This window comes from Leucoraja erinacea, chromosome 18 (assembly GCF_028641065.1).
Source record: "Leucoraja erinacea ecotype New England chromosome 18, Leri_hhj_1, whole genome shotgun sequence".
Lineage (NCBI taxonomy): Eukaryota > Metazoa > Chordata > Chondrichthyes > Rajiformes > Rajidae > Leucoraja > Leucoraja erinaceus.
In genome coordinates, this window is record NC_073394.1 from 12,676,478 (window position 1) to 12,703,684 (window position 27,207).

The 27,207-nt window shown below is 42.7% G+C and overlaps 1 protein-coding gene across 3 annotated transcripts in view; it reads left to right on the forward strand.

Moving 5' to 3' along the window:
- The window catches only part of mrvi1 (murine retrovirus integration site 1 homolog), a 147,259-nt gene that overhangs the window by 9,890 nt on the left and 110,162 nt on the right, over window positions 1–27,207 (forward strand). For all 3 annotated transcript variants that reach the window (XM_055649348.1, XM_055649349.1, XM_055649351.1), the window contains 14 exons: window positions 4,240–4,359; window positions 7,139–7,316; window positions 9,963–10,016; window positions 12,290–12,448; window positions 13,556–13,673; window positions 14,809–14,859; window positions 15,458–15,535; window positions 17,398–17,454; window positions 18,509–18,568; window positions 19,740–19,795; window positions 20,987–21,086; window positions 22,367–22,507; window positions 23,720–23,797; window positions 26,205–26,368. In XM_055649348.1, coding sequence (XP_055505323.1) covers window positions 4,240–4,359; window positions 7,139–7,316; window positions 9,963–10,016; window positions 12,290–12,448; window positions 13,556–13,673; window positions 14,809–14,859; window positions 15,458–15,535; window positions 17,398–17,454; window positions 18,509–18,568; window positions 19,740–19,795; window positions 20,987–21,086; window positions 22,367–22,507; window positions 23,720–23,797; window positions 26,205–26,368 — 1,414 coding nt within the window. The remainder of the gene's footprint in view (window positions 1–4,239; window positions 4,360–7,138; window positions 7,317–9,962; window positions 10,017–12,289; window positions 12,449–13,555; window positions 13,674–14,808; window positions 14,860–15,457; window positions 15,536–17,397; window positions 17,455–18,508; window positions 18,569–19,739; window positions 19,796–20,986; window positions 21,087–22,366; window positions 22,508–23,719; window positions 23,798–26,204; window positions 26,369–27,207) is intronic.

A 27,207-nucleotide genomic window follows, 5' to 3' on the forward strand; every position in this document is an offset into this window, starting at 1 on the left:
AAATTGATCCATGGGCCAGTTCCATGCAGAATCATAATTTTTTTAATTTTATTAATTTTATTTTTATTAGCAGTACAGTAAATCACATTAATACATCGCATATATCTTATTACATTATGTTGTACCACTTCATTTTTTGAACTTTAAAAAAGATAGAAATAAAATAAGTAAGGAAAGTAAGCAAGAATCGTGAAGGTGCAGGAAAGTGTTGGGAGAAGAGAACCCCTTAGGGAAGGAATTAGAGAAGGAAGCAAAAAAAATAAATAAGAAAAGAAAGAAAAGAAAAAAAAGGGAAGAAAGGAAAATCAATCGCTCTATTGTAACACAAAACTCCGCAAAAAAGGATATACCAACCGTGTTTTTATTAAAAATTTATTTTATACCCCCCATTACCAGGTCCTGGTAGCCTTTATGTTTTAACTTATTATTGCACCTTATGCTTGTAATAGTTCCATAAATGCAGACCACGTCTTTTGGAAGTGATCTGCTTTGTCTGCTAGGAGGAGTCTCATCTCTTCCAAGTGTAGTGTTTCGAACATGTTTGAAATCCACAGCTTTTTTTGTTGTTGAAACATAGAAATTGGAGCATTCGGCCCTTCGAGCCTTTTCCAAAATGATTTCAAGTATGCCTTCTCTCCATACCCTTTTTCCGATTATTAGCCCATAATTAAGTAAGTTCTCTCTTTGAAAAAAACATATTTAATTGAAACATATTTAATTGGGTTACCTTCCGATATTTCCAAAAATGATCCATTCTACTCTGGGTAGTAGTTTTGTTTTAAATAATTTTGTGAAGATTTCAAATATTTCGTTCCAGAATTTTTGGATTTTTATACAGAAAACAAAAGAGTGCGCTATGTTAGCTTCTTGTAACTGACATTTATCACAAATGGGTGAGACATTGGGGAAAAGTTTATTTATTTTAGTTTTTGAATAATATAGTCTGTGTAATGTTTTATATTGGATTAGAGTATGTCGTACGTTGATCGAGCATTTATGCACATATAATAAGTGTTTATCCCAGCTCTCTTTTGAAATTTTTATAGCTAATTCTTGTTCCCAATCTCTTCTAATATTATCTGTTGTAGGTATTTCTATATTCAATATAATATTATATAAGTATGATATTAGATTTGCTGATTCAGCCTTTATCTTCATGGCTTCATCTAATAAGTCTGGGGGCATATTATAATAGTCTTTTGTATATTTTTTCAGATAATCACGGATTTGAAGATATTTAAAATATTGATTATTTTTCAAGTTATATTTCAGTTGTAATTGTTGAAATGGTAATAATTTCCCTAATTCATACAGGTTTCCGAGCGTTTTGATTCCCGTTCTTTCCCATTGTGTAAATGATTTATCTATAAATGAGGGTTTAAACGAAGGGTTATTGGCTATTGGCATTAGCAGAGATAGATTTCTTAATTTTAAGTTCTGTTTTATTTGTTTCCAAGTTCTAATTGTACTATGTATCATTGGATTTTTATTATAATGTTTGTTATTCAAATTCGTTGGTGAGAGGAGAGTCGCTCCTGTATTACCTGGAGGGCAGTCCTCTCTCTCCATTATAATCCAGTCCACCTGCTGGGCAGAGTTGTCCAGCAGGTGAATCATATTTTTAATATTTACCGCCCAATTATAGTACATAAAGTTAGGGAGCGCTAGACCACCCATCTCTTTTGGTTTACTGAGGTGTGCCCTTTGTATTCTGTGGGATTTATAATCCCATATAAAGTTTGTGATGTCTGAGTCTAATTTTTTGAAAAACATTTTTGGAAGATATATTGGAATTGATTGAAATAAATATAGGATTTGTGGTAAAAAGATCATTTTTATAGCATTGATTCGACCTATTAAAGACATCGGCAGCGTTTTCCAGAATTTAATTAGATTGTTTAATTTCTTAAGTAAGGGGCTATAATTAGCATTAAACATACCGTGATAATTTCTAGTGATTTCAATTCCTAAGTATTTAAATTTTTCTGTAGCTATTTTAAAGGGGAATTTCAAAAGATGTGTTGAGTCTTTCGGTTTTATTGACATAATTTCACTTTTGTTCCAGTTTATTCTGTATCCTGAGAAAAATCCGAAATCCTCGATTAGGTTTAATATGTTTGGTATACTGATTTGGGGTTTTGTGATATATAGTAATGCATCGTCTGCGTATAAGGATATTTTGTTATTTGAATGTTTTGTATTATACCCATAGATGTCAGGATGTGTTCTAGAACACATCCTGACAGAATCATAATCTTAATCATACTTTATTAGCCAAGTATATTTTGTAACATACGAGGAATTTGATTTGCCATACAGTCATACCATTAAAAGGCAACAAAACACACAAAATATATTTTAACATGAACATCCCCCATAGTGACTTCTCCACATTCCTCACTGTGATGGAAGGTGAAAAAAAGTTCAATCTCTTCCCTTTGTTCTCCCGCGGTCGAGGGCCTCGAGTCTTGCATTGACGGTTCGTGGCGATCAAACTCCCACATCAATGGGGAATCTCAGCTCCCCCGCGCTAGGCGATCAACCCCGGGTCGGGGCTGGTCAAACATCGTTTGGAGCTTCCTGACATCGGTCTCTACCCGAGACTGCGAGCTTCTCGATGGTGAAATCCGCAGATTTCAGAGAGTCAGAGCGTCAACCCCAGGCAAGGGATCGGCTCCGATGGTGTCCACGTCCCCGCGGTGGAGCTCAAAGTCAGTCCCGAGCAAGGCCTCTAGTTCCATGATGTTAGGCTGCAGAGCGACCAGAGATATGATCCGGAAAACAATCGCATCTCCAGCAAGGTAAGGGATTGAAAAAAAGGTTTCCCCCGACCCCATCCCACCCCCCCCCCCCCTCAGAACAAACCAGAGAACATTAACACAAACTTTTAAAACACACTAAAAATAACAACAAAAAAAGACGATAAGATAGGCAGACTGTTGGCGAGGTTGCCAACATATGGCGCCCTCTAACGTATGGCGCCCCCCGGTGGTATATATCGGTAAAACGAAAACATTGACTGCTGTACATCAAATAATTACATTCCCGCTGCTGCTATGTGTTTTAAGGGCCTGTTCACCTAATTTAATTAGAGTCTGAAGAAGGGTCTCGACCTGAAACGTCACCCATTCCTTCTCTCCAGAGATGCTGCCTGTCCCGCTGAGTTACTCCAGCATTTTGTGTCTACCTTCAATTTAAACATTTAACTGTTGCTTGTCCCAGGATCTTGTCAGCTTCAGTGACGTTTATAATACCAATCCACTTTCTGGATTCTGATCGGCTGCCACCTCTGCATCCATAGATCCCGAGATTGACTGTTTAGAATCTGCTTCCTCATCTCAGGAATTTACCCCATCAACCTCCACCTGACCTACACCCAACCCCGTGTGTTCAGCCATTTTAACACACTCTCCAAATTACAACTAATCAATGTGTTGGAGGAATTCAGTGGGTCAGGCAGTAGCTGTGGAGGGAATGAACCCGATGCTTCGGGTTGGGTCCATTCTTCAAAAGAGATCCGTTAATTCAAAGGTGCTCAGCGATTCTGCAGCCGATGCCCGCTATTCACACTCTCACCTTCAATGTTTACATATTCAATATTCTGTTGTGCTGCAGCAAGTAAGAATTTAATTGTCCCGACCGGGACATATGACAATAAAACACTCTTGACTCTTGATATACTGCACCCATGGCTATTGACAGTAGGATTTGAGCTTTTGTTTGCAATGTACTTATCTGGTGTTTGCCAGTATTGGGCCAAAAATATCTCTACAGGTAAGGCAGGAGGCCTTGGGTCACACATAGTCATAGAGTCAGGCAGCATGGAAACAGGCCCTTTGGCCCAACTTGTTCATGCTGACCAAGATGTCCCATCTAAGCTAGTACCACGTCTCTGCCCTGAACCATATCCCTTTCCTATCCATGTAGCTGTCCAAATATCTTGTAAAATATCTTGAGATGCTGTAGCCACTTCCTCTGGCTCCATAAACTCTATGTGAAAAAATTGCCATTGTGTTGTGTGGAGTCATTGATTTACGTAAAATATTGAGCAGTGTCAGCACAGTAGAAGAACAGGGCTGGGGGTGTTGGGCTTGTTTACCAGTAGGCGATGGTAGGGTAAGCAATTTATCGGAAGATGTGTTAACTGGGATTTGGAGCATAGCTTGCTCCCTGATATCATATTTCATTTTGTGAGCCTTTGAATGCATTACTTTTCACTCCCACTAAAATCCCCAACAGGCAGCGATGATGCCATGCCTTCAGAAGAAGGTGCAGCAAGTTATGATGATGAGCCTGGTCTCTGCTCTGAGGAGGATGTGTTGAACTTCACTTTCAAGGCCTGCGATACTGAGGGCACAGGTACATGGTCTCTGAGCTCTAAACTCTCAGGCAACTGTATAAAATATTCCTCAACCGGTCTCTGTATATCCATCTCCATCTCCTTCTCTTACACACACACACGCACACTTCCCTGTCGCTATCTCTGGTTTTCTCTCTCTCCCACACTAATTGGGTTGACCTTCCTATGGCCTTGAACTGGAAAGGGTGCAAAAAAGAATTGCGAAGATGTTACCGGGTCTGAAGGATTGAACTATGAGGAAACTCTGAATAGGCTGTGCCTTTTTTTCCTGGAGCATAGGAGGTTGATGGGTGACCGTATAAAATTGTGAAGGGCACAGATAAAGTGCGTAGCCACAGTCTTTTTCCCAGGGCAGGGGATTCTAAAACTAAAGGACACATGTTTAAGACGAGAGAAAAAATATTTAAAAGAGACCATGGGTCAACCTTTTCTACGCAAATATGGTGCAAATATGGAGCAAGCTGCCAGAGGAACTGGTGAAAGCGAGTGTAATTACAACATTTGAAACAAACTTCAGATTCAGATTCAATCTTTATTGTCATTGTGCAGTGTACAGTACAGAGACAACGAAATGCAGTTAGCAATTCACCCAGAAGAGCGAACATAGAATAATGAACAGCAGAATATATATATGTACATACATTAGTGCAAATTCTACAGCTACATGGATAGGAAATGTTAGGAGGGATATGGGCTATTCGAAGGCAAGGGGGACCAGAGTTATAGAGTCTTACAGCATGGAAACAGGCCCTTCAGCCCAACTTGCCCACCTCCAGCCAACATGTTCCATCTGCACGTCACATCTGCGTGTGTTTGGCCCGAATCCCTCTAAACCTGTCCTATCCATGTACCTGTTTAAATGTTTCTTAAAGCACTGACTAGTTGGGTTAGGCAACTTGGTTGTCATGGATGAGTTGGGCCGAAGGGTCTGTCTCCACGTTGTGTAACTATGTGACTGTATGAACTCTGCCTGACCCCCTATTTGTATGTGTGTTTCCCAGTTTTGTCACGTCTTCAGTGCTCTCGCTTTCTATACATGGATTTGATTGTATCTTTTTTGTTAAGTGTGTGCACTGGGAGCCTAAAGGGTCTGTCCCACTTTCACGACCTAATTCACGACCTCTGCCGAATTTGCCCTTGACTCATATTCGCAGCATGGTCGTCACGAGGTCGTAGGTAGGTCATAGGTAGGTCATGATGCTAGTCATAGGTTCTGAACTGAACTGAACTGAACTTTATTTATAGAGCACTTTAAAAACAACCACTGTTGCAACAAAGTGCTGTACAACTCTTCTGGTACTCGTGGCATCAAGTGGATCGGGGCGTTTTTCTAGCCTGATGAAAAATGTCCACGAGTAAAAAAGGTCGTGAATTAGGTTGTGAAAGTGGAACAGGCCCTTAAGGAAGAAGCACCTCAAACTGGTTAATTCACCTGATCTGTATCTCAGCTGCATCCCGCTAAGGGATATCTCGTTGAACATTAACCCAACAAAAGTCCATTGGAACAAAAGACAACTATTGGAGAAAAAAATGTTGGATATCTAAAATAAAATCAGAGTATTCTGAAAATACTGAGCAAATCAAGCAGCTTCTGTGCAGAATCGCAATGTTGTGAGCTATGTAGTGTTTTCTAAACATATACAGAAGTGGGGGAAGTGAGGAAGGAAGGGCAGATCCAAAGGGCTGAACAGAAATTGGGTGGGAGGGAAGAGAAATGATGGAAGTGATCATGGATGATGAAAGGGAGTGGTAAAGAAACAAGTAGAAACTGGCCTTTGTGAAAGAGTGGGTGGCTCTGAATTTGACGGGCAGGTTTTGATCTGCAATTTATTGTGCCAGTCGGGGTGGCACAATAAATTGCAGATCAAAACCTGGCCGTTTTCTATGTTTTTAACGGGTGGGAAAGTGCGTGTTTTCCCATCCACTAACATGTACCGGATGTCTAGCATGTCCTCCACTTGAGATTTTCGGTCACGTGGGTGCGGATCTACGCTCCAGTGACCTTTCGTGAAATCACCCTATAACTTACCTGGAGATATGCAACAGGTCATGCATCATCGTGTTAGTAATTCACCAGGATATTACCCGGGCTGAGGGGGGGGGGGGGGGTGACAAGATCACGAGGGGCACGGATAAACTGAACGCTCACAGTCTTTTTCACAGGGTAGAGGATTCTAAAACTAGAGAGCAGAGGCTGAAGGTGAGAGGGGACCTCAGGGCAATATTATCACGTAGAGGGGACTCTGTATCTGAAATGAGCTGCCAGAAAAAGCTATAGCAGTGGATACAACCATGACTTTTAAAATACCTTTTGGCAGATATATGGATAGGAAGTGTTTAGAGGGCTCTAAGCCAAATGTAGGCAAATGGAACCAATCCAGTGTGCCAACTTGCTCAGCATGGGCACAATGGGCCGAAGGGCCTGTTCCTATGCTCTGACTCCATCTATGGAAGTGCAGCAAGAGCTAACCCTAAAGTTAAATATTTTGGACCAAAGAATGTTGGTGGAGTTAAGGTACAGGTCAACCATGGTTGGAATGAATGGCAGAAAGTGGTTGAAAGGCATCTTCCTATTCCATTGAATATATTTTAGGTATTCTGGTCAATTTAACTCTTCTGGTCAATTTAATTTGCCATCTATTATGAAGTTTGTACCCGCTCCCCAATGGAATATGGTTTACTTTGATTAATTCGAGTGTTGAATGTTTCTCAGAGCAGCGGGAAGAGAGGCTATGAGCTGGTTGAGTTGAAGGCAGATCCTTTCATTTTGCCCAACAGGGAGAGTTGCAGCTTCGGTGATCGTTCGATACCTGCAGGAAATGACAGGTCAGAGCCAGGATGGCAGATTACAGGTGCTGCACAATATGCTTGATCCAGAACGAAAGGACATTGCTATTGATCGAGGAGACTTCCACTTAACGATGAGAAGTTGGATCGCAAATTGCACGCAGGATGGGTAATGTGGTTAAGAAGGATCGTTGTAACTAGAAATCTGTAACCACACCAGGGCACACCAGGATGTAATGGGCTGGGAAATAGCAGATGAAGTGTGATCCTAAGAAATGTGTGCTGATGTATTTTGGGAGTAGTAATATAAGATAATATAAGCAAATAAGATACTGGCCATCGCTTGTTAGGACATTCAAGCAGGGAAGTTAGAACAGGAAAGTTATGCCCCAACTTTTTAAAACATTGGCGTAGCTGGTAGAGTTGCTGCTTCACAATGCCAGAGAAATAGGGAGGTGGGGGTGGAGCAAAGCCTGACAACATATAAACATGGAAAATAGGTGCAGGAGGAGGCCATTTGGCCCTTCAAGCCAGCACCGCCATTCATTGTGATCATGGCTGATCGTCCCCAATTAATAATCCGTGCCTGCCTTCTCCCCATATCCCTTGACTCCACTAGCCCCTGGAGCTCTATCTAACTCTCTTAAATCCATCCAGTGACTTGGCCTCCACTGCCCTCTGTGGCAGGGAATACCACAAATTCACAAATCTCTGGGTGAAAACGTTTTTTCTCACCTCAGTCTTAAAGGGCTTCCCCGGCAAGTGATAGTTGGATACGGATGAGGAGGAGAGTGATTGGCAAATGGGCGGAGATATTGACAAAGACTAGATGTCATAAGGAGACAAAAGGGTGTTCAGATAAGGAAGGGAGATATTGCTGGAGGGAGGGATATGGGTGGAATGGAATGGGGGAAGGAGAAAGAGGGGATAAAAAGAAAGGATGGAATTGGAGAAAAGGAGGAGGGTGACTGGGACAATGGGAGATGGTGGGAGAGATTCATGCACAGGGGAGTGGGGAAAGTGAGGGGAATGAGGGGTGTTACTTGAAATTGAGGAATTCAATGTGTATACTGTTGGGGTATAGGCTACACAAGCATTATATGAGTTGCTGTTCCTCCAGTGTATGTGTGGCCTTATTCTGGCAGTGGAGGAGGGCAAAGACTGAAAGGTCTGTATGGGAATGGGAATGGGAGTTAAAATGGTCAGCAACCTGGCCTCAACTACTTTCTGTGACAGAGAATTCCACAGATTCACCACTCTCTGTGTGAACTTTTTTTTTCTCATCTCGCATCCTAAAAGACTTCCCCCTTATCCTTAAACTGTGACCCCTTGTTCTGGACTTCCCCAACATCGGGAACAATCTTCTTGCATCTAGCCTGTCCAACCCTTTAGAATTTTGTACGTTTCTATAAGATCCCCCCTCAATCTTCTAAATTCAATCTTGTCAATGTAGCTGGGTTGCTAACCACTTTAACTTCTTTGTGATTAAATCTTTTTCATGATCACATGAATGTGCTGGGTGCAGAACAGGTTATTGGAACTGTTCACGCCCAAGAATTTCAAGCTGCTAACTCTTTCCACTGCTGGCCCACCAATGAAAACTGGTGCATGATCTCCTGAGTTCTCCTGTCTGCAGCTCGCTTATTTCAGGGTGAATGGATTTGTGCTTTAACTCATTAGTCTGAATGACCTGAAGCAATGTACTGTTTGTTTCCACCACTCCCCGGGCTGCTTGCTTGATATTCTCAAATATATCTGGATTAAAAAGGTTTCTCCTACGTCCCCAAAGCAATTGTTGATATTAATTCTTGGGAAGAGAGCAATTAATTCCCATTGGGAAAAATACAGTAGATCAAAGAAAGAGGGCATTGGGTGTATGGAATGAGCTGCCAGAGGGAATGATGAAGGCATGTGCAATTAAATGTTTGTAAGACATTAAAAGCCGATTCAACCTGCAAATTAACCATTTGGGAACCTTGCACCTCCGATTTCTGAATCCTCTCTTCATTAGAAAGTAGTCTTTGCTTTTATTCCTTCTACCAAAGTGCATGACCATACACTTTATTACGCTGTATTCCATTTGCCACTTTTTTGCCCACTCTCCCGAACCTGTCCAAAGCGTTCTGCAGACTCCCTGGTTCCTCAACAATACCTGCCTCTCCACCTATCTTCGTATAATCTGCAAATTTGCCACAAAGCCATCAATTCCATCATCCAGATAATATGATAACATGACAAGTAGTGGACCCAACGCCGACTCGCCTTCTCCCAGTCAACCAATCATCTAACCATCTAGTATCCTTGCCTTTAATACCATGGGCTCCTATCTTGCTTAGCAGCCGCACAACGGAGGCCTTTGATAAAGTGTGGCACTTCTGATAATCCAAGTAAATAGTATCCACTGACTCTCATTTTTCTATCTTGCTTGTTACCTCCTCAAAAATCTCCAACAGGCAAAATCTATCCTGAGCAAAACCTGACTGACTTTGGCCTATTTTATCATGTGCTTCCAAGAAACCTCATCCTTGATAATGGACTGTAAAATTTTACCAACCTCAGTTGTCAAACTAACTAACCCATCCTTTCTTTTGCCACGCTCCCTTCTTAAACAGTGGTACAGGTACTTGCGAATGGCCTGTGTTGCAACAATCTATGACTTTCAGATCATTTCTCCTTACCTATTGTGTGAAAACCACTTATAATGTAGAACACCTTCATTAATTGTGCCTTTACCTCATTCTAGATCCAAACAACTAGTCTTTACAATATTGTAAGTACTTGCTGCATTAGATTTCTTCTTTCTGTTTTTATGTAGATGCTATCAAAGCGATTGCACATGTGCAAAAGGAACTGGTTCCAGTGCTACTCGGTGAGTGAAGGGTGACTAGGATTTACATGGAATATAGAACAGTACAACACAACAGTCTATACAAAACATGATGCCAAATTAAGTTAATCATTTCTTCCTGTACGTGATCCATACCCCTCAATGCCCTGCATATCCAATTGCCCATTGAAAAGCATCTTAAATGCCATCATTTTACCTAACACCACCTCCACTCCTAACAGCGCATTCCAGCCACCCACCACTCTCTCTGTAAAAAAAACTTGCGAAGCACATACCTTTTAAACTTCCTCCCTCATCTTAAAGCTAAGCCTTCTCATCTTTCACCTTTCCACCCTGGGTAAAAGATTCTGTCTGTCTATCATATCTATGCTTCTCATAATGTGATATACTTCCATCATGGCTCCCTTTAGATCTCGTTACTCCGGAGAAAACCATCCAAGTTTGTTCCAACTCTCTGTATAACTAATACCCAATGCAGGTATAATCCTGATATAAAAACATTTCTTCCATCGAACGTGTCCAAAGACAGGTAGCTCGATTTGTTACTAACACCTATGAGAGAGAAGCGAGCGTCACCAAACTTTTGAATTCTCTGGGGTGGAACCCTCTCCAAGACAGACGTGAAGCTCACCGTTTGACCTGTTTTTACAAAATGTTAAATGGTCAGCTCGACATAGACTACAAGACCTACACCAAACCCAAATCAATTAGGAGCAGACGAGGGCATTCGATCCAACTTGTGATCCCAGCTACAAAGACAGATGTATACAGCAATTTGTTCTTCCCCCGCACAATTAAAGCATGGAATAATCTCCTCCCATCTATAGTTACCCAACCAGATGCAACTAAATTTAAAGTAGCTCTTTCTTCCCAATAACCCTTTCTGGCTTAAGCCCTCCCTTCACCACCTCCAGTTTAAATTCCATTTGGAATATTTTGGAGGAATAAGAAACCAAGAACCAAGAACCTCTTCTGCACCTTTCAAAAGCATCCACATCTTTCTAGGAATGGGGCCCATTGACCAAGGCGCTGCAGATGGCTGTACTGGCCAGAGGGATAATCAATGATCAATGGGCTTCATCTCTCCTAGTTCTCTGCTCACTCCGTGCCAAATACATTTCTTCATTCAGCCACCTGAGTTTCGTGACTTGTAGCCTTTCTGAAAGATCATTAGCCTCCCTCCATTCTTCCGCAACTTTACCTATGGCTAAAGATGAAGCATATATTTCTGAAAGAATCCTGTAAATTTCTTCCCTTAGTTCCCACAGGATCCGAGAATGCACAATGTCAGGTCCTGGGAGTCTGCCCACTATAATGTGCTCTATACAGTGTCCTTGGTAATTTGTATATGGTTCAATACACCGCACTAATTTGGCACAATTCCTTAGCCTCCGTGATCATTCACCTGCTCATTCTTCACAGTCTTGCAAGTTTAATCTTTTGAAACCTGGCTGCATGTCCAAGATCACAGCAACATGGTATATAGAAAATTCTGGCTCTTTATTGCGAGTACTCTGATCATGACCCTCATAGAAACATAGAAAATAAGTGCAGGAGTAGGCCATTCGGCCCTTTGAGCCTGCACCGCCATTCAATATGATCATGGCTGATCATCCAACTCGGTATCCTGTACCTGCCTTCTCTCCATACCCCCTGATACCTTTAGCCACAAGGGCCACATCTAACTTCTTCTTAAATATAGCCAATGAACTACCTTCTGTGGCATAGAATTCCAGAGATTCACCACTCTCTGAGTCAAGAAACTCATGCCCTATTTATCCTATCAAAACCTAATTGTGATTTTCAACTCGTATTATTTTCTGTTCGAAGGAGCAGCCCCAAGTTCTTCTCTCTCAGAGTCATAGAGCTACGCAGCACAGAAACAGGCCCTTCAGCCCACATTGTCTCTGCGTACTGTTCTAGTCCCATTTGCCTGTATTTGGTCCATAGTCCACATCCATACATTCGTCCAAATGTCTTTTTAAAGTTGTAATTGTATCTGTTACAATAGCTTCCTTTGGCAGCTCATTCCAGATACTGGCTACTCTCTGACACCTCTTAAATCTCTCCCCTCTCACTTTAAGCCCGTGTCCTCTAGCTTTAGAATCCTCTACCCTTGGTAAAATACCATCTTCTCTGTACCTCCTTGAAAGCTGTGACATCCTTCCCAAAGCATGGATCCAACTTCAAGCTGCTTGAACCTTAATGGAAACAATTCCTTCCTACCAAGCACTACTTGAGCATGTCTCCAGGAGTTTAAGGATTGATTATTTTTTTTCGACATTTCTTTAAAGAGAGGCTAGTGAATTAATCAACAACATTGCAGATCTAAAATATGCAAACAGGAAATTGCGAGATCAGAACAACAGCCTCCAAAAAGCCTTGGAAGTGTCGGACGAGACGAACCTGCAGTTGTCGAAGGAACTGACGAAGCTGAAGAATCATCTGATGAGGTATGTCAAGGAAATTCATCCATTCTGCAGCTGCCTTGGGTTGGGAGTGCAAAGACAGAAAGACACATTTTTGCAACCTCATAGCATCACTAAACAGTTTACAGCTGATGGAGGGCAGTTGAAACGCAGTCAGTGTTGCAGTGTAGTAGCAACGATGGTCTGTGCCCAGCAAGATCCCAAAACAGTGATGTGAATTCTGATGGACTAACACAATATGTACTGTGATGTTGAATGAGGGCAAATATTTGGCTGGAACACTAGCACCTTCTATGATCTTCCACGAAATAAAGGCCCACCTGGGAATTAGATTCTTCCTAATGATCCTTCCCAACATATTGAATGCCTCGTTTACAGGCCACTAAATTAATGCTCCAATAAAATTCCTGGTCCGCGCGTTGTTCTCATTGTTTAACTTGTGGTCCCAATATCGTTTGAATGCATCTGAGGTCAGAGAGTCAAACAGCACAAAAGCAGTCCCTTCGGCCCAACTCATCCATGCTGAATAAGATGCCTATCTGAATTAGTGTCATTTGTGCACGTTTAGCACATATCCCTCTCAACCGTTCCTGTCCATGTACAGTACCTGTTCAAAAATAATTGTACCACATTTACCACTTCCTCGTTCCATATCGCTCCTTCCCCAGACCTAGGTCCCAGAAATCCGCACTCCTTTAATCAAGACCCGGGGAACTGCAGATGCTGGAATCTTGTGGAAAACATAAAGAACTGGAGTAACTCAACGGGTCAGGCAGCATCCCTGGAAGACATGACATTTTGGGTTGGGATCCTTCTTCAGATTTTGGCGATATTTTGGGTTGGGACTCTTCTTCAGACTCTGGTTACATTTCAGATCTGGACTGCAGAGCTTTCCAGTCTGAAGAAGGCTCTCAATCCAAAATGAATCCTATCCACATCCTCCTGTGATGCTCCCTGACCGACTGAGTTATTCCAGGAATTTTAATTCCTTTATTATTCGATCACCCAAGGCTGCAACATGCACGATGGGCCTCAAAGGTCCTTGAGACTCCAGTGACGTTCACCACAAAAATTGGCCATTACAGTGGCCAAAGACGAAGGAGTGTTGAAGTCATGTGTTGTCGTTTTCAGTTCTCAAAGGACGATACACAGCTTGCAATCCGTGGTGGAAGAGTTAGAAGATGCAAAGAGTGCGGGAAGAGAGGCACGGGAGAGAGTTCATCAGCTGGGGACAGAATGCAAAGAGCTGGTATGGACAAACCAATTTCCAGATCAAAACACAAACTGGCCAATACTCGGTGTATTACTCTGTAAATAAAACAACATTTTGGTTACAAGGTATAAAAATGTTTGCTTGGTTCTTTTTGGGGGGATTCAAATCAATGATATTTGAGATAAAGTATTATTTTTTTAAATCAAAATTATAAACAATTGATAATCATACTAATCATTAAAGAAAAAAATATATTTTCATTTCTAACCAAATAGAAACACGGCACTGATGAAGGCCATTTTGGCACATTGTTCTTGTGTATTGGTCTTTGGAAGAGCTCTCCATTCAGATTCAGACTAGTTTATTGTCATGTACACCCAGGTATAATGAGATTCCTTGTCCACGTGAAGCACAGTGCAGAAAGAAGCACTGAGTTATAAAATCAGCCACAACCTGATTGAATAGCTAGCAGACGTGTGGGGCCGAATGGTCTGTTCCTATTTCTTTTGATATGTTCTCTGCTCTAAGGAGACAACACCCTCATCTCACAGCTCATTCCACGCAACTGCCATTATTCATCATGAAACCGTCATGCAAAATGTGCCCTTGTTAATTAGAAGCAGCATTGACAGTAACATCAGTTCCGTCACCCCATTGACAGAATTTGTAGCCATTTGAGATTTTCAGCAAGTTGTTACAGAGTTGTCAATAACCGTGGTACAGCGCCATTGCATGCAGACATTCTGGACAGAGTATGACCTCCAAGTCTCTGTTCAGTGCTGGAGATCCACTGCAATTCAATAGTCCAACTGGCTCTATCATAGAGTAACCACAAGGCCATGGGGAGAGAACAAGGACCATTTACCAGTGTTTAAGAAGGAACTGCTGATGGGTTTCGGCCGGAAACGTTGCCTATCTCCTTCGCTCCATAGATGCTGCTGCACCAATTGAGTTTCTCCAGCATTTTTGTGGACCATTTACCAGTGTTTGGCCCATATGCCTATTAACCTTTCCTATCCATGTTCCTGTCAAAATGTCCTTTAAATGTTGTTATTGTACCTGCCTCAACTCTGGTTTGCTAGAAGCAAAAATGGATTGTTCCGTTATCGAAAAAATAGTGAATGTTTACTTGCTCTGAAATATAATTAAAACCAAACTTATTTTTGTGTAGAAGAAGGAGAACGAGGCTCTGGTTGCACAGCTGTGGTCAGCATCTGGAAAGGTAAGTACAGTTGGTTTGGGTAATGAGCAGTTCCGTTCACCACACTGTAGAAAGGACGTTGTTATGTTGGAGAGAATGCAAAGGAGATTCACCAGGATGATAAAGATAAATACAAAATGCTGGAGTAACTCAGCGGGTCAGACAGCATCTCTGGAGAAAATGGATCGGTACTGTTTTGGGTTGGGACCGTTCTTCAAACTGTTAAAGGGTTCTAACCTGAAACAATACTTATCCATTTTCTCTAGAGATGCTGCCTGACCTGCTGAGTTATTTGAGCATTTTGTGTTCATCTTTAGTATATACCAGCATCTGCAGTTCATTTTATTACATTATTTCACCAGGATGTTGCCTGGATTCAGGTAGTTATGGGGAGAGATTGAATAGGCTGGGCTTGCTTTCCTTGGAGAATAAGAGATTGAGGGGTGACTTAATAGATGGATAAGATTATGAGAGGCATGGGGGAAAAACATGCAAACTCCACACAGAGCACATGAAATTAGGACTGAAGCAGGATCCCAAAGGCAGCGTCAATTACTCTGCACCCATACATCAGTAACTTTTATTTTGCGCTTTACACAATATTTGGTTCATTCTGTAGATTGAAAAGATGGAGAGGGACAAACGGCAGCTGAAGTATCGGATAGATGAACTGCTAACCCAAAATGCTGACATGACTGTAAGTATAAATTAATATTAATGTGTGAAAATCAAAAAAACCCTACCGATGTTGGAAATCTTTCTTTTGGTTACTGACTTTATAACCCAGTGCTTCTTGTAAATAAACGAGGCAGGAAAGGAAACAAAAACTTTACACTACAACTCGGTAAACTAAACTAAATGTTGAGACGCGGCCAGCCAAACAGCATCTGTGGAGGGAGAAACGATTAATATGACAGGTCGCAACCCTTCATCAGGATGGGGAAAGAGAGGAAAACAACTTTGTTTTAAGTTGAAGAGCTGTATTGGAGAGTAGATACAATTACCACCAGATTCAGGAACAGCTTCGTTGCTGTTAGAAACATAGAAACATGGAAATTAAGTGCAGGAGTAGGCCATTCGGCCCTTCGAGCCTGCACCGCCATTCAATATGATCATGGCTGATCATCCATCTCAGTATCCCGTACCTGCCTTCTCTCCATACCCCCTGATCCCCTTAACCACAAGGGCCACATCTAACTCCCTCTTAAATATAGCCAATTAACTGGCCTCAACTACCCTCTGTGGCAGAGAGTTCCAGAGATTCACCACTCTCTGTGTGAAAAAAGTTCTTCTCATCTCGGTTTTAAAGGATTTCCCCCTTATCCTTAAGCTGTGACCCCTTATCCTGGACTTCCCTAACATCGGGAACAATCTTCCTGCATCTAGCCTGTCCAACCCCTTAAGAATTTTGTAAGTTTCTATAAGATCCCCTCTCAATCTCCTAAATTCTAGAGAGTATAAACCAAGTCTATCCAGTCTTTCTTCATAAGACAGTCCTGACATCCCAGGAATCAGTCTGGTGAACCGTCTCTGCACTCCCTCTATGGCAATAATGTCCTTCCTCAGATTTGGAGACCAAAACTGTACGCAATACTCCAGGTGTGGTCTCACAAAGACCCTCTACAACTGCAATAGAACCTCCCTGCTCCTATACTCAAATCCTTTTGCAATGAAAGCTAACATACCATTCGCTTTCTTTACTGCCTGCTGCACCTGCATGCCTACCTTCAATGACTGGTGTACCATGACACCCAGGTCTCGCTGCATCTCCCCCCTTTCCCAATCGGCCACCATTTAGATAATAGTCTGCTTTCCCGTTTTTGCCACCAAAATGGATAACCTCACATTTATCCACATTTTACTGCATCTGATGGGACTGAATGGTCCTCCCATAAACTAGAGTGTGGCCTCCACTTGCCAATCTTCCAATCTCCCTCATCGCGCACCTTGGAGAACAACATGCCCCATCTACATTAATCCCACCTACCCATAACCTTCTAAACCTATCCTTTCCTACCCATCTAAATATCTCTTAAATGTGATGTTAGTGCCTGCCTCAACTACCTCCTCCACCAACTCGTTCCACACACCCACCACCCTTTGTGTAAAAAACAGTTAGCCCTCAGGTTCCTATTAAATCTCTCCCCCCCCCCACCCTCACCTTAAACCTATGTCCTCTGGTTCTCAATTCCCGTACTCTGGATTGCATTTACACAATCTATTCCGTTCATTATTTTGTACACCTCTATAAGATCACTCCTCATTTCTCCTGCGCTCCAAGGAATAAATAATTAGTCCTTTCCCTACAGGTCCTCGATTCCTGGCAACATCCTCATGAATCTTCTCCCCACCCTTTCCAGCTTGCAAGTTATAAACTGCTATAACACTATATTCGGTACTCTGGTAGATTTCTCTTTGCACTTCTGTTGATCTGATTGTACTCGGATATAGCATGGTTTCATTGGATGGCATGCAAACAACGCTTTTCAATGTATCTCGGTACATTTGACAATAATAAACCAATCCAATACTCTATAGGTTTGTATTCTTATTTTTCAGAAGCAGATCCGTGAGGCCCAAAACTTGTTGATTTCTAAAGATGCTTTAATCTTTGAGGTATGACACGTGATTGGATTTTTAAATAGTTGGTCACACCCATGTGGCAGAGGTGGAATAAGTTGTCAATAATCTTAGAAGAACAGACCTGGTGGTTAATGTTTCCCTGAAAAATGAAACCAGTGTCCTAGATGTGCATAAAGCTGATGGAATCTAAAAAGATACAGCAACCTGTGATTAAGAACACAGAGTGTATGGGCATCATAGTTGGAGGTCAGTCATTCAGGGGACAGTCAGGGGTTGGATGTACAGCTGTGAAATAGCACCTTCGAAGGAGATTAGAGGAGAACAGAACATCCTGGCCAGTAATGGAGGTGAAGGAGATTTAGAGCTATAAATCTTCAACTACACGTGAGTTGTTAGAAATGATGGCAATTAGGTAACGGGAATTAGTCTTAGAGTCATAAGGGTCACACTGTACGAAACAGGCCCTTCGGCCCAATTCATTCATGCTGACCAAGATGCCCATCACTCCCATTTACCCGTGTTTGGCTTATACCTCTTCAAAGGCTTATCTATGTACCTGTCCAAATGTCTTTTAAAAGTTGTTATTATACCTGCCCCACTATTTCCACTGATAGCTAATTGTGGGAGGGGGGAAACAGAGCTGGAAGAGCGGAGGTGCAGAACAAAGCATGGCAAATAATAGGTGAACACAGGTGAGCTTTTTTGGATCAGCAAATGGTTGGACAAAGGTCAGATATGAAAAAAACGGAAGGCATGAGATAAAAGGATTGAAGAGTTGCGAATTGTGAAGCAAGAGGATGGAATGTAGGTGGAGGGGAGGGGGGTGGAGGGAAGTAGGTGTGATTTCAGGTTGGGCACAGGGTGGTAGTGGGGGGGGGGGGGGGGGGGGAGGTGTGGGGGTGAAAGATGAGGGTGGGTTGTTAGAGGTTACCTAAAATTGGAGAACTCAATGTTGATACTATTGGGTTGTAAGCTACCCAAACGGAATATGAGGTGCTGTTTCTGTTCCAATACAGGTTATAAAGGTGAAATCTCCTTGCTATTCAAAACACTTATGTATTTGTTTGCTCTTCTCACAATATTCCAGGAAAATATCTTGATTGAAGAACTAAAGATGTCCAAGGCAAAGAGCTGTAAGGTGATCGAGGTAGGTTTTGCCGTTTGTCGTCACACCCGGGCTCTGTGCACGGAGGAGGCTAATGGGGACTGGTGGTGAATCTGTGGAATTCATTGCCACAGAAGGCTGTCGAGGCCAAGTCAGTTGATATTTTTAAGGTGTCGATTAATGGATTCTTGATTTGACATGGGTGACGGGGTTATGGGGAGAAGGCAGCAGAATGGGGTTGAGAGTGGAAGAAATATCAGCCATGATAGATGGGCCGAAGGGTTTAATTCTGCTCCTACAACTTATGAACGTGATTAGGGACAGACTTGTGTTTTCACTGGGACCATCTACAATTACAAGGCCCTGCCATTCACTGTGTTCGTCCTTCTCTTGTTAACTACCTAATATGCAAAACTTCACCTTTGTGAAATAAAAGGAATTTTAAACAAGTTTCTTCTTCAGCTCATGAACTCCATCCCAGTGCCTGACCACATACCACTGACACCAACAGGTAGATTTTGACATTGATGATGCACATGCATGGAATTGGGGGGAAAATGCACACAACGTGTTGGAGAAACTCAGCGGATCAGGCAGCATCTCTGGAGAACATGGAAAGGTGACATTGTGGGTCAGGATCCTTCCTGTCCATGGTGTCCAGAGATGCTGCCAGACCCGGTGAGTTACTCCAGCACTGTGTCTTTTTTTGTTGTTGTAAACCAACACCTGCAGTTCCTTGTATCTACATGGAAACCGGGAGGTTGCTCCCAGCTACAGTGGACATTAGCAGTTTTGCAGAGATTTATCAACACAATACAGGCTGTAAACATCACCCACCCATTCAATTCCTTTTCACTAAAATAGAATATATCTTGCTCTATCAGTTTGAAAGACATGGTCACTCTAATCATCGGTGGTGGAGCAATAGCAGTTGGATGATTAAGAGGATGGAACAGGAGGTGTAGTGCAGAGTTCTTGAGGGATTAGAGTGTGGAGTGGTTGCAGAAATAGCGAGGAACTGAAGGCTGTTAAGTGTGAGATTGGATTTACTCTTGGGTTTAGGAGTCCGATCAGTTGGGATGACCCAAAGCACCTGCTGTGACGGAGATATCCAGGGCTTTCTGATTGATCCAACTGCAGTGATGCCGTTATGGCTGGGATTTTATCTGCTGGGAAAGCTCATTGTGTGATGTGGATCCGTTTTCTCTCTCAGGGCCTGCGGGCTGAATTGAAGAAATCACAAGGAAAGATTTGCCAAGATTTGTTCAGGTGGGTATGTAGGCGATTCTGATGTTGTACAGTTTGAACATGATCGTGTGAAAAAAAAAAGTCTGAACCCATTTGCCTGTGTTTGGTCCATATTAACTTGAAACCTCTCCTATCCATGTACCTGTCCAAATGTTTTTTAAATGTTGTCATTGTACCTGCCTCAACTACCCCCTCTAGCAGCTTGTTTCATAAACCCACCACTCTCCGTGTGAGAAGGTTCCTACTAAAGAGGAGGCAAAGCACCTTCTCCTTCTTAAGAACATTGAGGAGTATATCAACAATGTTTAGTGGTTTCTAAATATGGTCAAAGTATATTGAAGCAAAAAATTATGTTCCTAGGGCATTGCTCATTGAGGATTGTTGTGTGTATGGATTAAAACCCATCTGACTCGGTACCAACTGGTGGAGGGGTCCAAAGCACTGCCTGACCCTACTTGCGAGCAGATGCCAGGCCAAGGTCAGGGAAACCAGTTTGATATTTCTGAAGAAGGGTTTCGGCCCGAAACGTCGCCTATTTCCTTTGCTCCATAGATGCTGCTGCACCCGTTGAGTTTCTCCAGCATTTTTGTGTACCTATGATATTTCTTATGCTTGTATTGGTTATAAACTCATAGAGCTATACGGCCTGGAAACAGGCCCTTCAGCCCAACTTGTCCATGCTGACCAAGGGTATATTGGACCAGTCCCATTTGACTGCATTTGGCCCATATCACTCTAAACCCTTCCTATCCATATTTCCGCTCAAATGACATTTAAACATCATGCGTCCGCTTTTATAGGTGCCACTGGTAGCTCATTCCAGATACAGACTACTCATTGAGCGAAGAGGTTGCCCCAAATTGCTCCCCTCTCACCTGAAGCCTATGCCCTCTTGCTTTAGAATCCTCTTTAGAAGAAGGGTGGGGGGAAGATTTTCACCACTGGTTAAAGTTTAAAGGAGCCAGTGGATGTAGAATTTATGTAGAGAAAGTGTTGCAAAATCAGCTCTGCGTTTCTTGAACGATGTAGCAAAATAATAATGACAAACGCTTGCTCTGATTTTGGATGTTCTTGTGGTTACACTTGTTGCCAGCACTCACAGCATAGGAGAGATCGCAAAGTGCAGACTCCCTGTTACGTGCTGATTTTCCACACACCGGAGCTGCCGGCACACACACACACTGATCCTTTGTGTTTTGCTTCTGCAAGCAGCTGTAAACTGGGTGTCTGGAAATCCTCACCTGGACTTCCCCCGAATCGTGCTGTCTGGTTTCCAGCCTCCCTGCAGCAGGAAATACGAGAGAGTCAGAAGGTAAATCAGATTCTATTCATTTGTCCCGTTCCGCCCATCGGCTGATTGCTTTTACCACATTAATCGCCATAAGATCTATTTTATTTAAATGGAAAGACTCTAACCCTCCGACCACACTCCATTGGTACTCTGAAACGATATCATGGTTAAATTTAGAAAAAATTATTGAACCCTTGGTTAAATTTGATAAGACTTGGGGAAGATTTATTCAACATTTTCACACAACATAAATTGCTCCCTCTACAACCGTTAGAAAAATTATTTTACCTTTATATGGTGGAACAGGGATTTAAATTGTTGAAATTCTCAGCTCAGATTCTGTTTTGCTTTTTATTTCTAGTTTAGGGGGGTTTTGTTTCTTCCTTTTTTCTCTTTTTTTCTTTTTTTTCTTTTTTTTTACATAAATAAGTTTTCTTTTAAACGTCTAACTATATTTACATAGAGACTGGGAGGTCTATATTCAACGTGTAATTTGATACTGGATTCATATTTAGGTTATACCTGTTATTAATGTAACCCTGATCCCTATGTATCAATATCATTGTTTTGTTTATCATTATTCTTTTTGTTTTGTTTTGTTTTTGATTTTTGGAAAAAAAAAGCTAATAAAAAGATTTTAAAAGAAAAGAAGGTAAATCAGCGGTCTCTTGTGTCTCCAGGAAGTATCAGCCCTTCTTGTGACCCGCTCTGGGTGTCCCCTCCTCCCTGCCCACATTCCCTTCATGTGCTTTTACAGGCAGGAATTCAGACCGGAATTACTAATGCATAGTATCAGGACCTGACGCAGGATGTCAGCTTGAAACGTCAACTATCCCACTGCCCTTATTTAAACTGAATAGAGTCATGATCTAACTGCAGGCCAAGTGTGCCATCTAGAATTATAGTCATACCACACGAAAACAGGCCCTTCGGGCCAACTCATCCATGCTGACCGAGTTGCCCCATCTAAGCTAGTCCCATTTGCCCACGCCTGGTCCATATCCATGTAAACATTTCCCTTCCTGTCCAAATGTTTTAAAAATGTTATTGTACCTGCCTCAACTACTTCCTCTGGCAGCTCATTCCATATACCTGCCGCCCTCGGAGTGGACAAAGGCTGCCCCTCGGGTTCCTATTAAGTAAGGAGGCAACACACCTTCTCCTTCTCAAGAACATTGAGGATTAAATTAACAATGTTTAGTTTAAAAATTATGTAAACAAAGAATTCTGTTCGCTGGGCATTGCTCATTGAAGATTGTTGCGTGTCTATGGATTAAAACCTCCGGCCACTGTACCAACAGGAGGAGGGGTTCGAAACGCTGCCTGACCCTGTTTGTGGGCTGATGCCGCAACAAGACCATGGAGACCATTTCCAGGAGATCCTCAGTCACATAAAGGCCAAGAGACATGGCTTCCTATTCCGGAGGACAGTCAACGAGATGGTAAGGGATGTAGGAGGGAAGTAATGGCAGATTTAAGAGGAATCTCTGCGTCACCTAGATGGTAGTCCACATCTGGAATGAGCTGGCAGAGGAAGGTGTAGAAGTGAATACAATCATAATTTTTAAAGGACATTTGAACGAGAAGGGTTCAGAAAGCGATGGGCCAAATGTGTGCAAATGGGACTATATCAATATGCCAACTTGACCTTCCCAATGGTTCAATGGTTCTTTATTATCACTCATACCAAGGTATAGCGAAATTCTATTTTTGCTTATAGATCAATAAGATTGTTGCCATATATAAGTGCAATCCCCGACTGAGTCCATATGTAAGAGTCGGCAGGTTTTGGCGCCATTTGCCCATTGCAGCCATGATCCAGATAGTTTCAGAACCGTCGTCCCTGTCTTCGCCCGGCCACCTTCAGACCTTGTCCCAAGCATGCCTCCCGCAGCCAACCTTAAAGGCGCGGAAGGTAAGACACTGGTTCTTCTTACTGGCCCTTTATCCAGCATCCACCGCCGTCGCTGACTCCCTACACCCTCCTCTCCAGTTCCCGGTCTTCGAGAGCGAGCATGAGACAAGCCTCGAACAAGACCCCCACTCCAGGCGAGTTCCCAGTTCTGTGGCAGGCGAGGCAGGTCTGCTGCCGGGGTGTGACAGTCCTTCAGAGCTTCCTTACAGCATCATATAGATCAGTTGTAAAGTCAGGGGGAACAATTGCAATTGGAATTCAATCTGGGCAAATACAAAGTGAAGCATCTTAAAGGGGAACATAACCCTAGTGTTGAGGAGCAGAGGGACCTTGGGACCCATGGCTGCTGAATATAGCAACACAGGTGGATAAAGTGGTGAAGAAGGCATTTGGAATGCTTGCCTTCATCAGCCGTAGCACAGAACATGTCTTGGAATGGAATGTCTTGCTATAACGTTATAAAACAATGTTTGGACTACTGGATGAATAACACAATACTATAAGACTGGGACTGAGAATGGAGAAGGGGGAATAACTATCTTGCCCAGCATGGTTGCAGCTAAGTGGCATATTAGGCAGTGTCTTCCACACCCCTCCATCCCCTTTCTAAGCTTCCTGACGGAGTCACTCCAATCACCCCTCAAGGCGGACCCCAGGTCTTGTGCAGCGAAGCCCGAGAGAAGGGTTGTTTGCTGTATACTGGATGGCTGATGTGCGATGTGCTGTTCTTCTTTTCCAGGTAGATCAACTGAATGTCCATGCTGCGGCCTTCATGACTTTGCTTCGAGCGGACTCTGGACAGCAGCTGAATGTCCAGGTAACGGTCAGCAGGGGGCAGTGATGGGTCAGAGAGAAGCAGAATGGTGACTGAGAGCCTTTCAATCTCCCACATTCTGTCAACTAGCTGCACCTTGGATGCGGAATTCAAAACTCCGACAAACCACCTATTCGGAAATCCCAATGGTTTGACTTCCGGCTCAGAGGGTGGTGTTTTCCGTGCTATCTTTAACATACTGTGACCCTGTTTCCTATATTTCCTTGAAAATAATTGGTTTCACTAGAAAATATTAACATACTTCTGCATGATTTATAAAATAAAAAGTGAATTAAAAGTGTGTTGAGGTTTCAATCAGAGTAACAGTTTGGAAAATCCTCCAGTCTGATACTTCCACAGTTCGGAGCATGCTGGATTATTGGAGTTTCACTGCACTGTGTTATCAGAAGTACTAGGTATTAACTTTTTTGCAAGTGCAACTACTCTTAAAATCAGTCTGGGGAAGGGCTCCGACCTGTAATGAATGTTTGACCATTCCCTCCACAGATGCTGCCTGACCTGCTGAGTTCATCCAGCGCGTTTGTGTTTTGCCCAAGTTTCCAGCGACTGCAGTCTCTTGTGTTACCCCATCTCTAGATTTCATGAACACACAATGTTCTGATCCTTCTGTCTGCAATGACCAGACATATAAATACACTAATCTTAGGATCAAATACTTCCTCAGCAGGTTCAGGCGTTGAGTTTCTGCTAGTTATATTAGAAAAAAATTAGGCCCTTCATAACTGTAAATTAAAATTCCAAATCATGGAAAATGTCTAAGGGGGTAGTGGAGGCAGAGACACTCACAATATCTAAGATGGATCTGGACCAGCATTTGGATCGCCAAGGATTATTGCTTGATGGTCAGTATGAACATGGTGGGCCAAAGGTCCCTTTTCATGATTCTGACTCTGCTTAAAATGTCTGTTATTATTTCTGTTGGTTCTCATCCCAACCAGTCTTAATAAGACCTCCTTGTTCCTTTCTGATCAACATGTGCATGCTGAATGTAATGCCTATTTACTCTAATCTCATTAATAGAGTCATACAGGTCTGAAACAGCCTGGCTCAACTCATCAATGCTGTTCAAGATTCTTCATGTAAACTAGTCCCATTTGCATGTGTTTGGCCCATATCCCTCGAAACCTTTCCAATGCATGTAGTGGAACAAATGTCTTTTAAATGTTGTTATTTTGCCTGCTTCAACAACTTCCTCTGGCAGCTTGTTCCGTATACCCTCTGTGTGAAACGTTGCCCCCCATGTTTCTATTAAATCTTTCTCCTCTCATCTTAAACCTATTTCTTGATTCCCCTAATCTAGGTAGAAATCCGTGCGTTCACCCTATCGTCTTCATGATGTTATACACCTCCATCAGATCACCCTCAGCCTCTTGCACTCCAAGGAATAAAGTCCAAGCCTGCCCAACCTCACCCGAGAGCCCAAGTCCTCGAGTCCTGGCAACATTCCCGTAAATCTTCGCTGCACTCTTTCTAGCTTAATGCAGTATCAATTACAACTTTTTTTTTATCCAAATCCCTTTTAAACATTGTCTGGTGTCACATTAATCCCCCAGGGGGCAATGTTGCACAAACCTCTCACTGCAGTTCCTGTGACAAATTACTTGGAATCAGGTTTGTCATGCAGGGCCCTGCACTCTCTATCCATTAAACTGCAGATTATCTTGGTTTAGAATCTAATTGGATGACCCAGGTTAAATATAACAGGCACGTCGGCATGTGTTGATGTGATTCAGGTCATCCTGTAGCATTGTCTTAGTGCCAGTCACTCTTGTTAGGTACACAGTAGCTGAAGAGGACTATTCAGGTCTCTGGAACTTTGGAGGTTTAGGACCTGATAGCAGTTTATAAGATTACGAGAGGCATAATCTCATAGTTTAGACAGTTCAAATCTTTGCTCTGGATGGAAATGTCAAAAACCGGAGGGCAGAGCTGTAAGGTCAAAGGGGGAAAGTTTAAAGCAGGTGTGGGGCAACTTTTTACACAGACTGATGGCTGCCTGCAACAGTCTGCCAGGGCTGATAGTGGAGGCAGATATGATAGTGGTGTTTAAGAGACATCGAGCAATGGAGTTACACAGCCTGGAAACAGGCCCTTCGGCCCAACTTGCTCATGCCAATCAAGATTACATTTATGTTCATCCACCATGATAATCCAATGCAAATTGGAGGAACAGCACCTCATATTTTGCTTGGGATGTTACACCCTTCATTTACGGGCCTGTTAAATAGCAGCAAGTAAGAATATCATTATTCCATGGCTGGTACATATGACACCTTTCAGCTGGGAGTGGGTGTTGCCCCTTTCCTCTAACCATTTGTTGGGTCGGCATTGACCTTTGCTTTGGCTGCTGGTTTATCACTTACCTGTCCTTTTTGTGATCTCACACTAGCAGCTGAGAAAAGAACTGGAACAGACAATTCAAGCTGTTGTGCAGAAGCTTCACCTCTTGGCACCAATTAAGGATTCTTGGGATGAATCGATGGAGGTTCTGGAAGGCGCTTGCATGCAGTGTCAGCAAGAATACCTCAACACCAAACACAAACTGGCCGACACGTAAGTTAACCTAAACACCCCTAGCCCCCCTGAAATGGAGAATGGAAAGAAAAGGATTACATTTCTCTGTCATGGATAGCCAGGGGTTTTTAAAAGTTTTTTAAAAGTTTTAGAGATACAGCACAGGCCATTCGGCCCACCGGGTCCACACCGACCAGTGATCCCCGCACATTAACACTATCCTACACACACACCAGGGACAATTTACACATACAGCAATTAACCTACATACTTGTATGTTTTTGGAGTGTGGGAGGAAACCGAAGATCTCGGAGAAACCCCATGTGTTCACGGGGAGAACGTACAAACTCCGTACAGACAGCACCCGTAGTTGGGATCGAACCCGGGTCTCTGGCGCTGTAAGGCAGCAACTCTACCTCTGCGCCACCGTGACCTTATAACTTAGTGAGGTACCCAAAAACTATAGGGTGGCTCTATTTCAGATAGGCTGCGAGGAAAAGCTTTGGAACTGCAAATAGTTGAGCCTCACATCAATGGTGGCTAAGTTATTGGAGGGGACTCTAAGAGACAGGATCTACATGAATTTTCAAAGGCAATGACTGTTTAGGAATAATCAGCATAGCTTTGTGCATGCAAAGTCATGTTACATCAATTTGATTGAGTTCTTTGAAGATGTGACTACAAAGATTGATGAGAGCAGTGCAGTAGACATCGTGGCACAGCGATAGAGGTACCTCATGGTAGGCTGGTCTGGAAGGTTAGATCACATGGGATCCAGGGAGAGCTGGCCAACTTGATACAGTTGAAGAGGGGTCTCAACCTGAAACATCACCTATTTATTTTCTCCAGAGATGCTGCCTGACCTGCTGATTTACTCC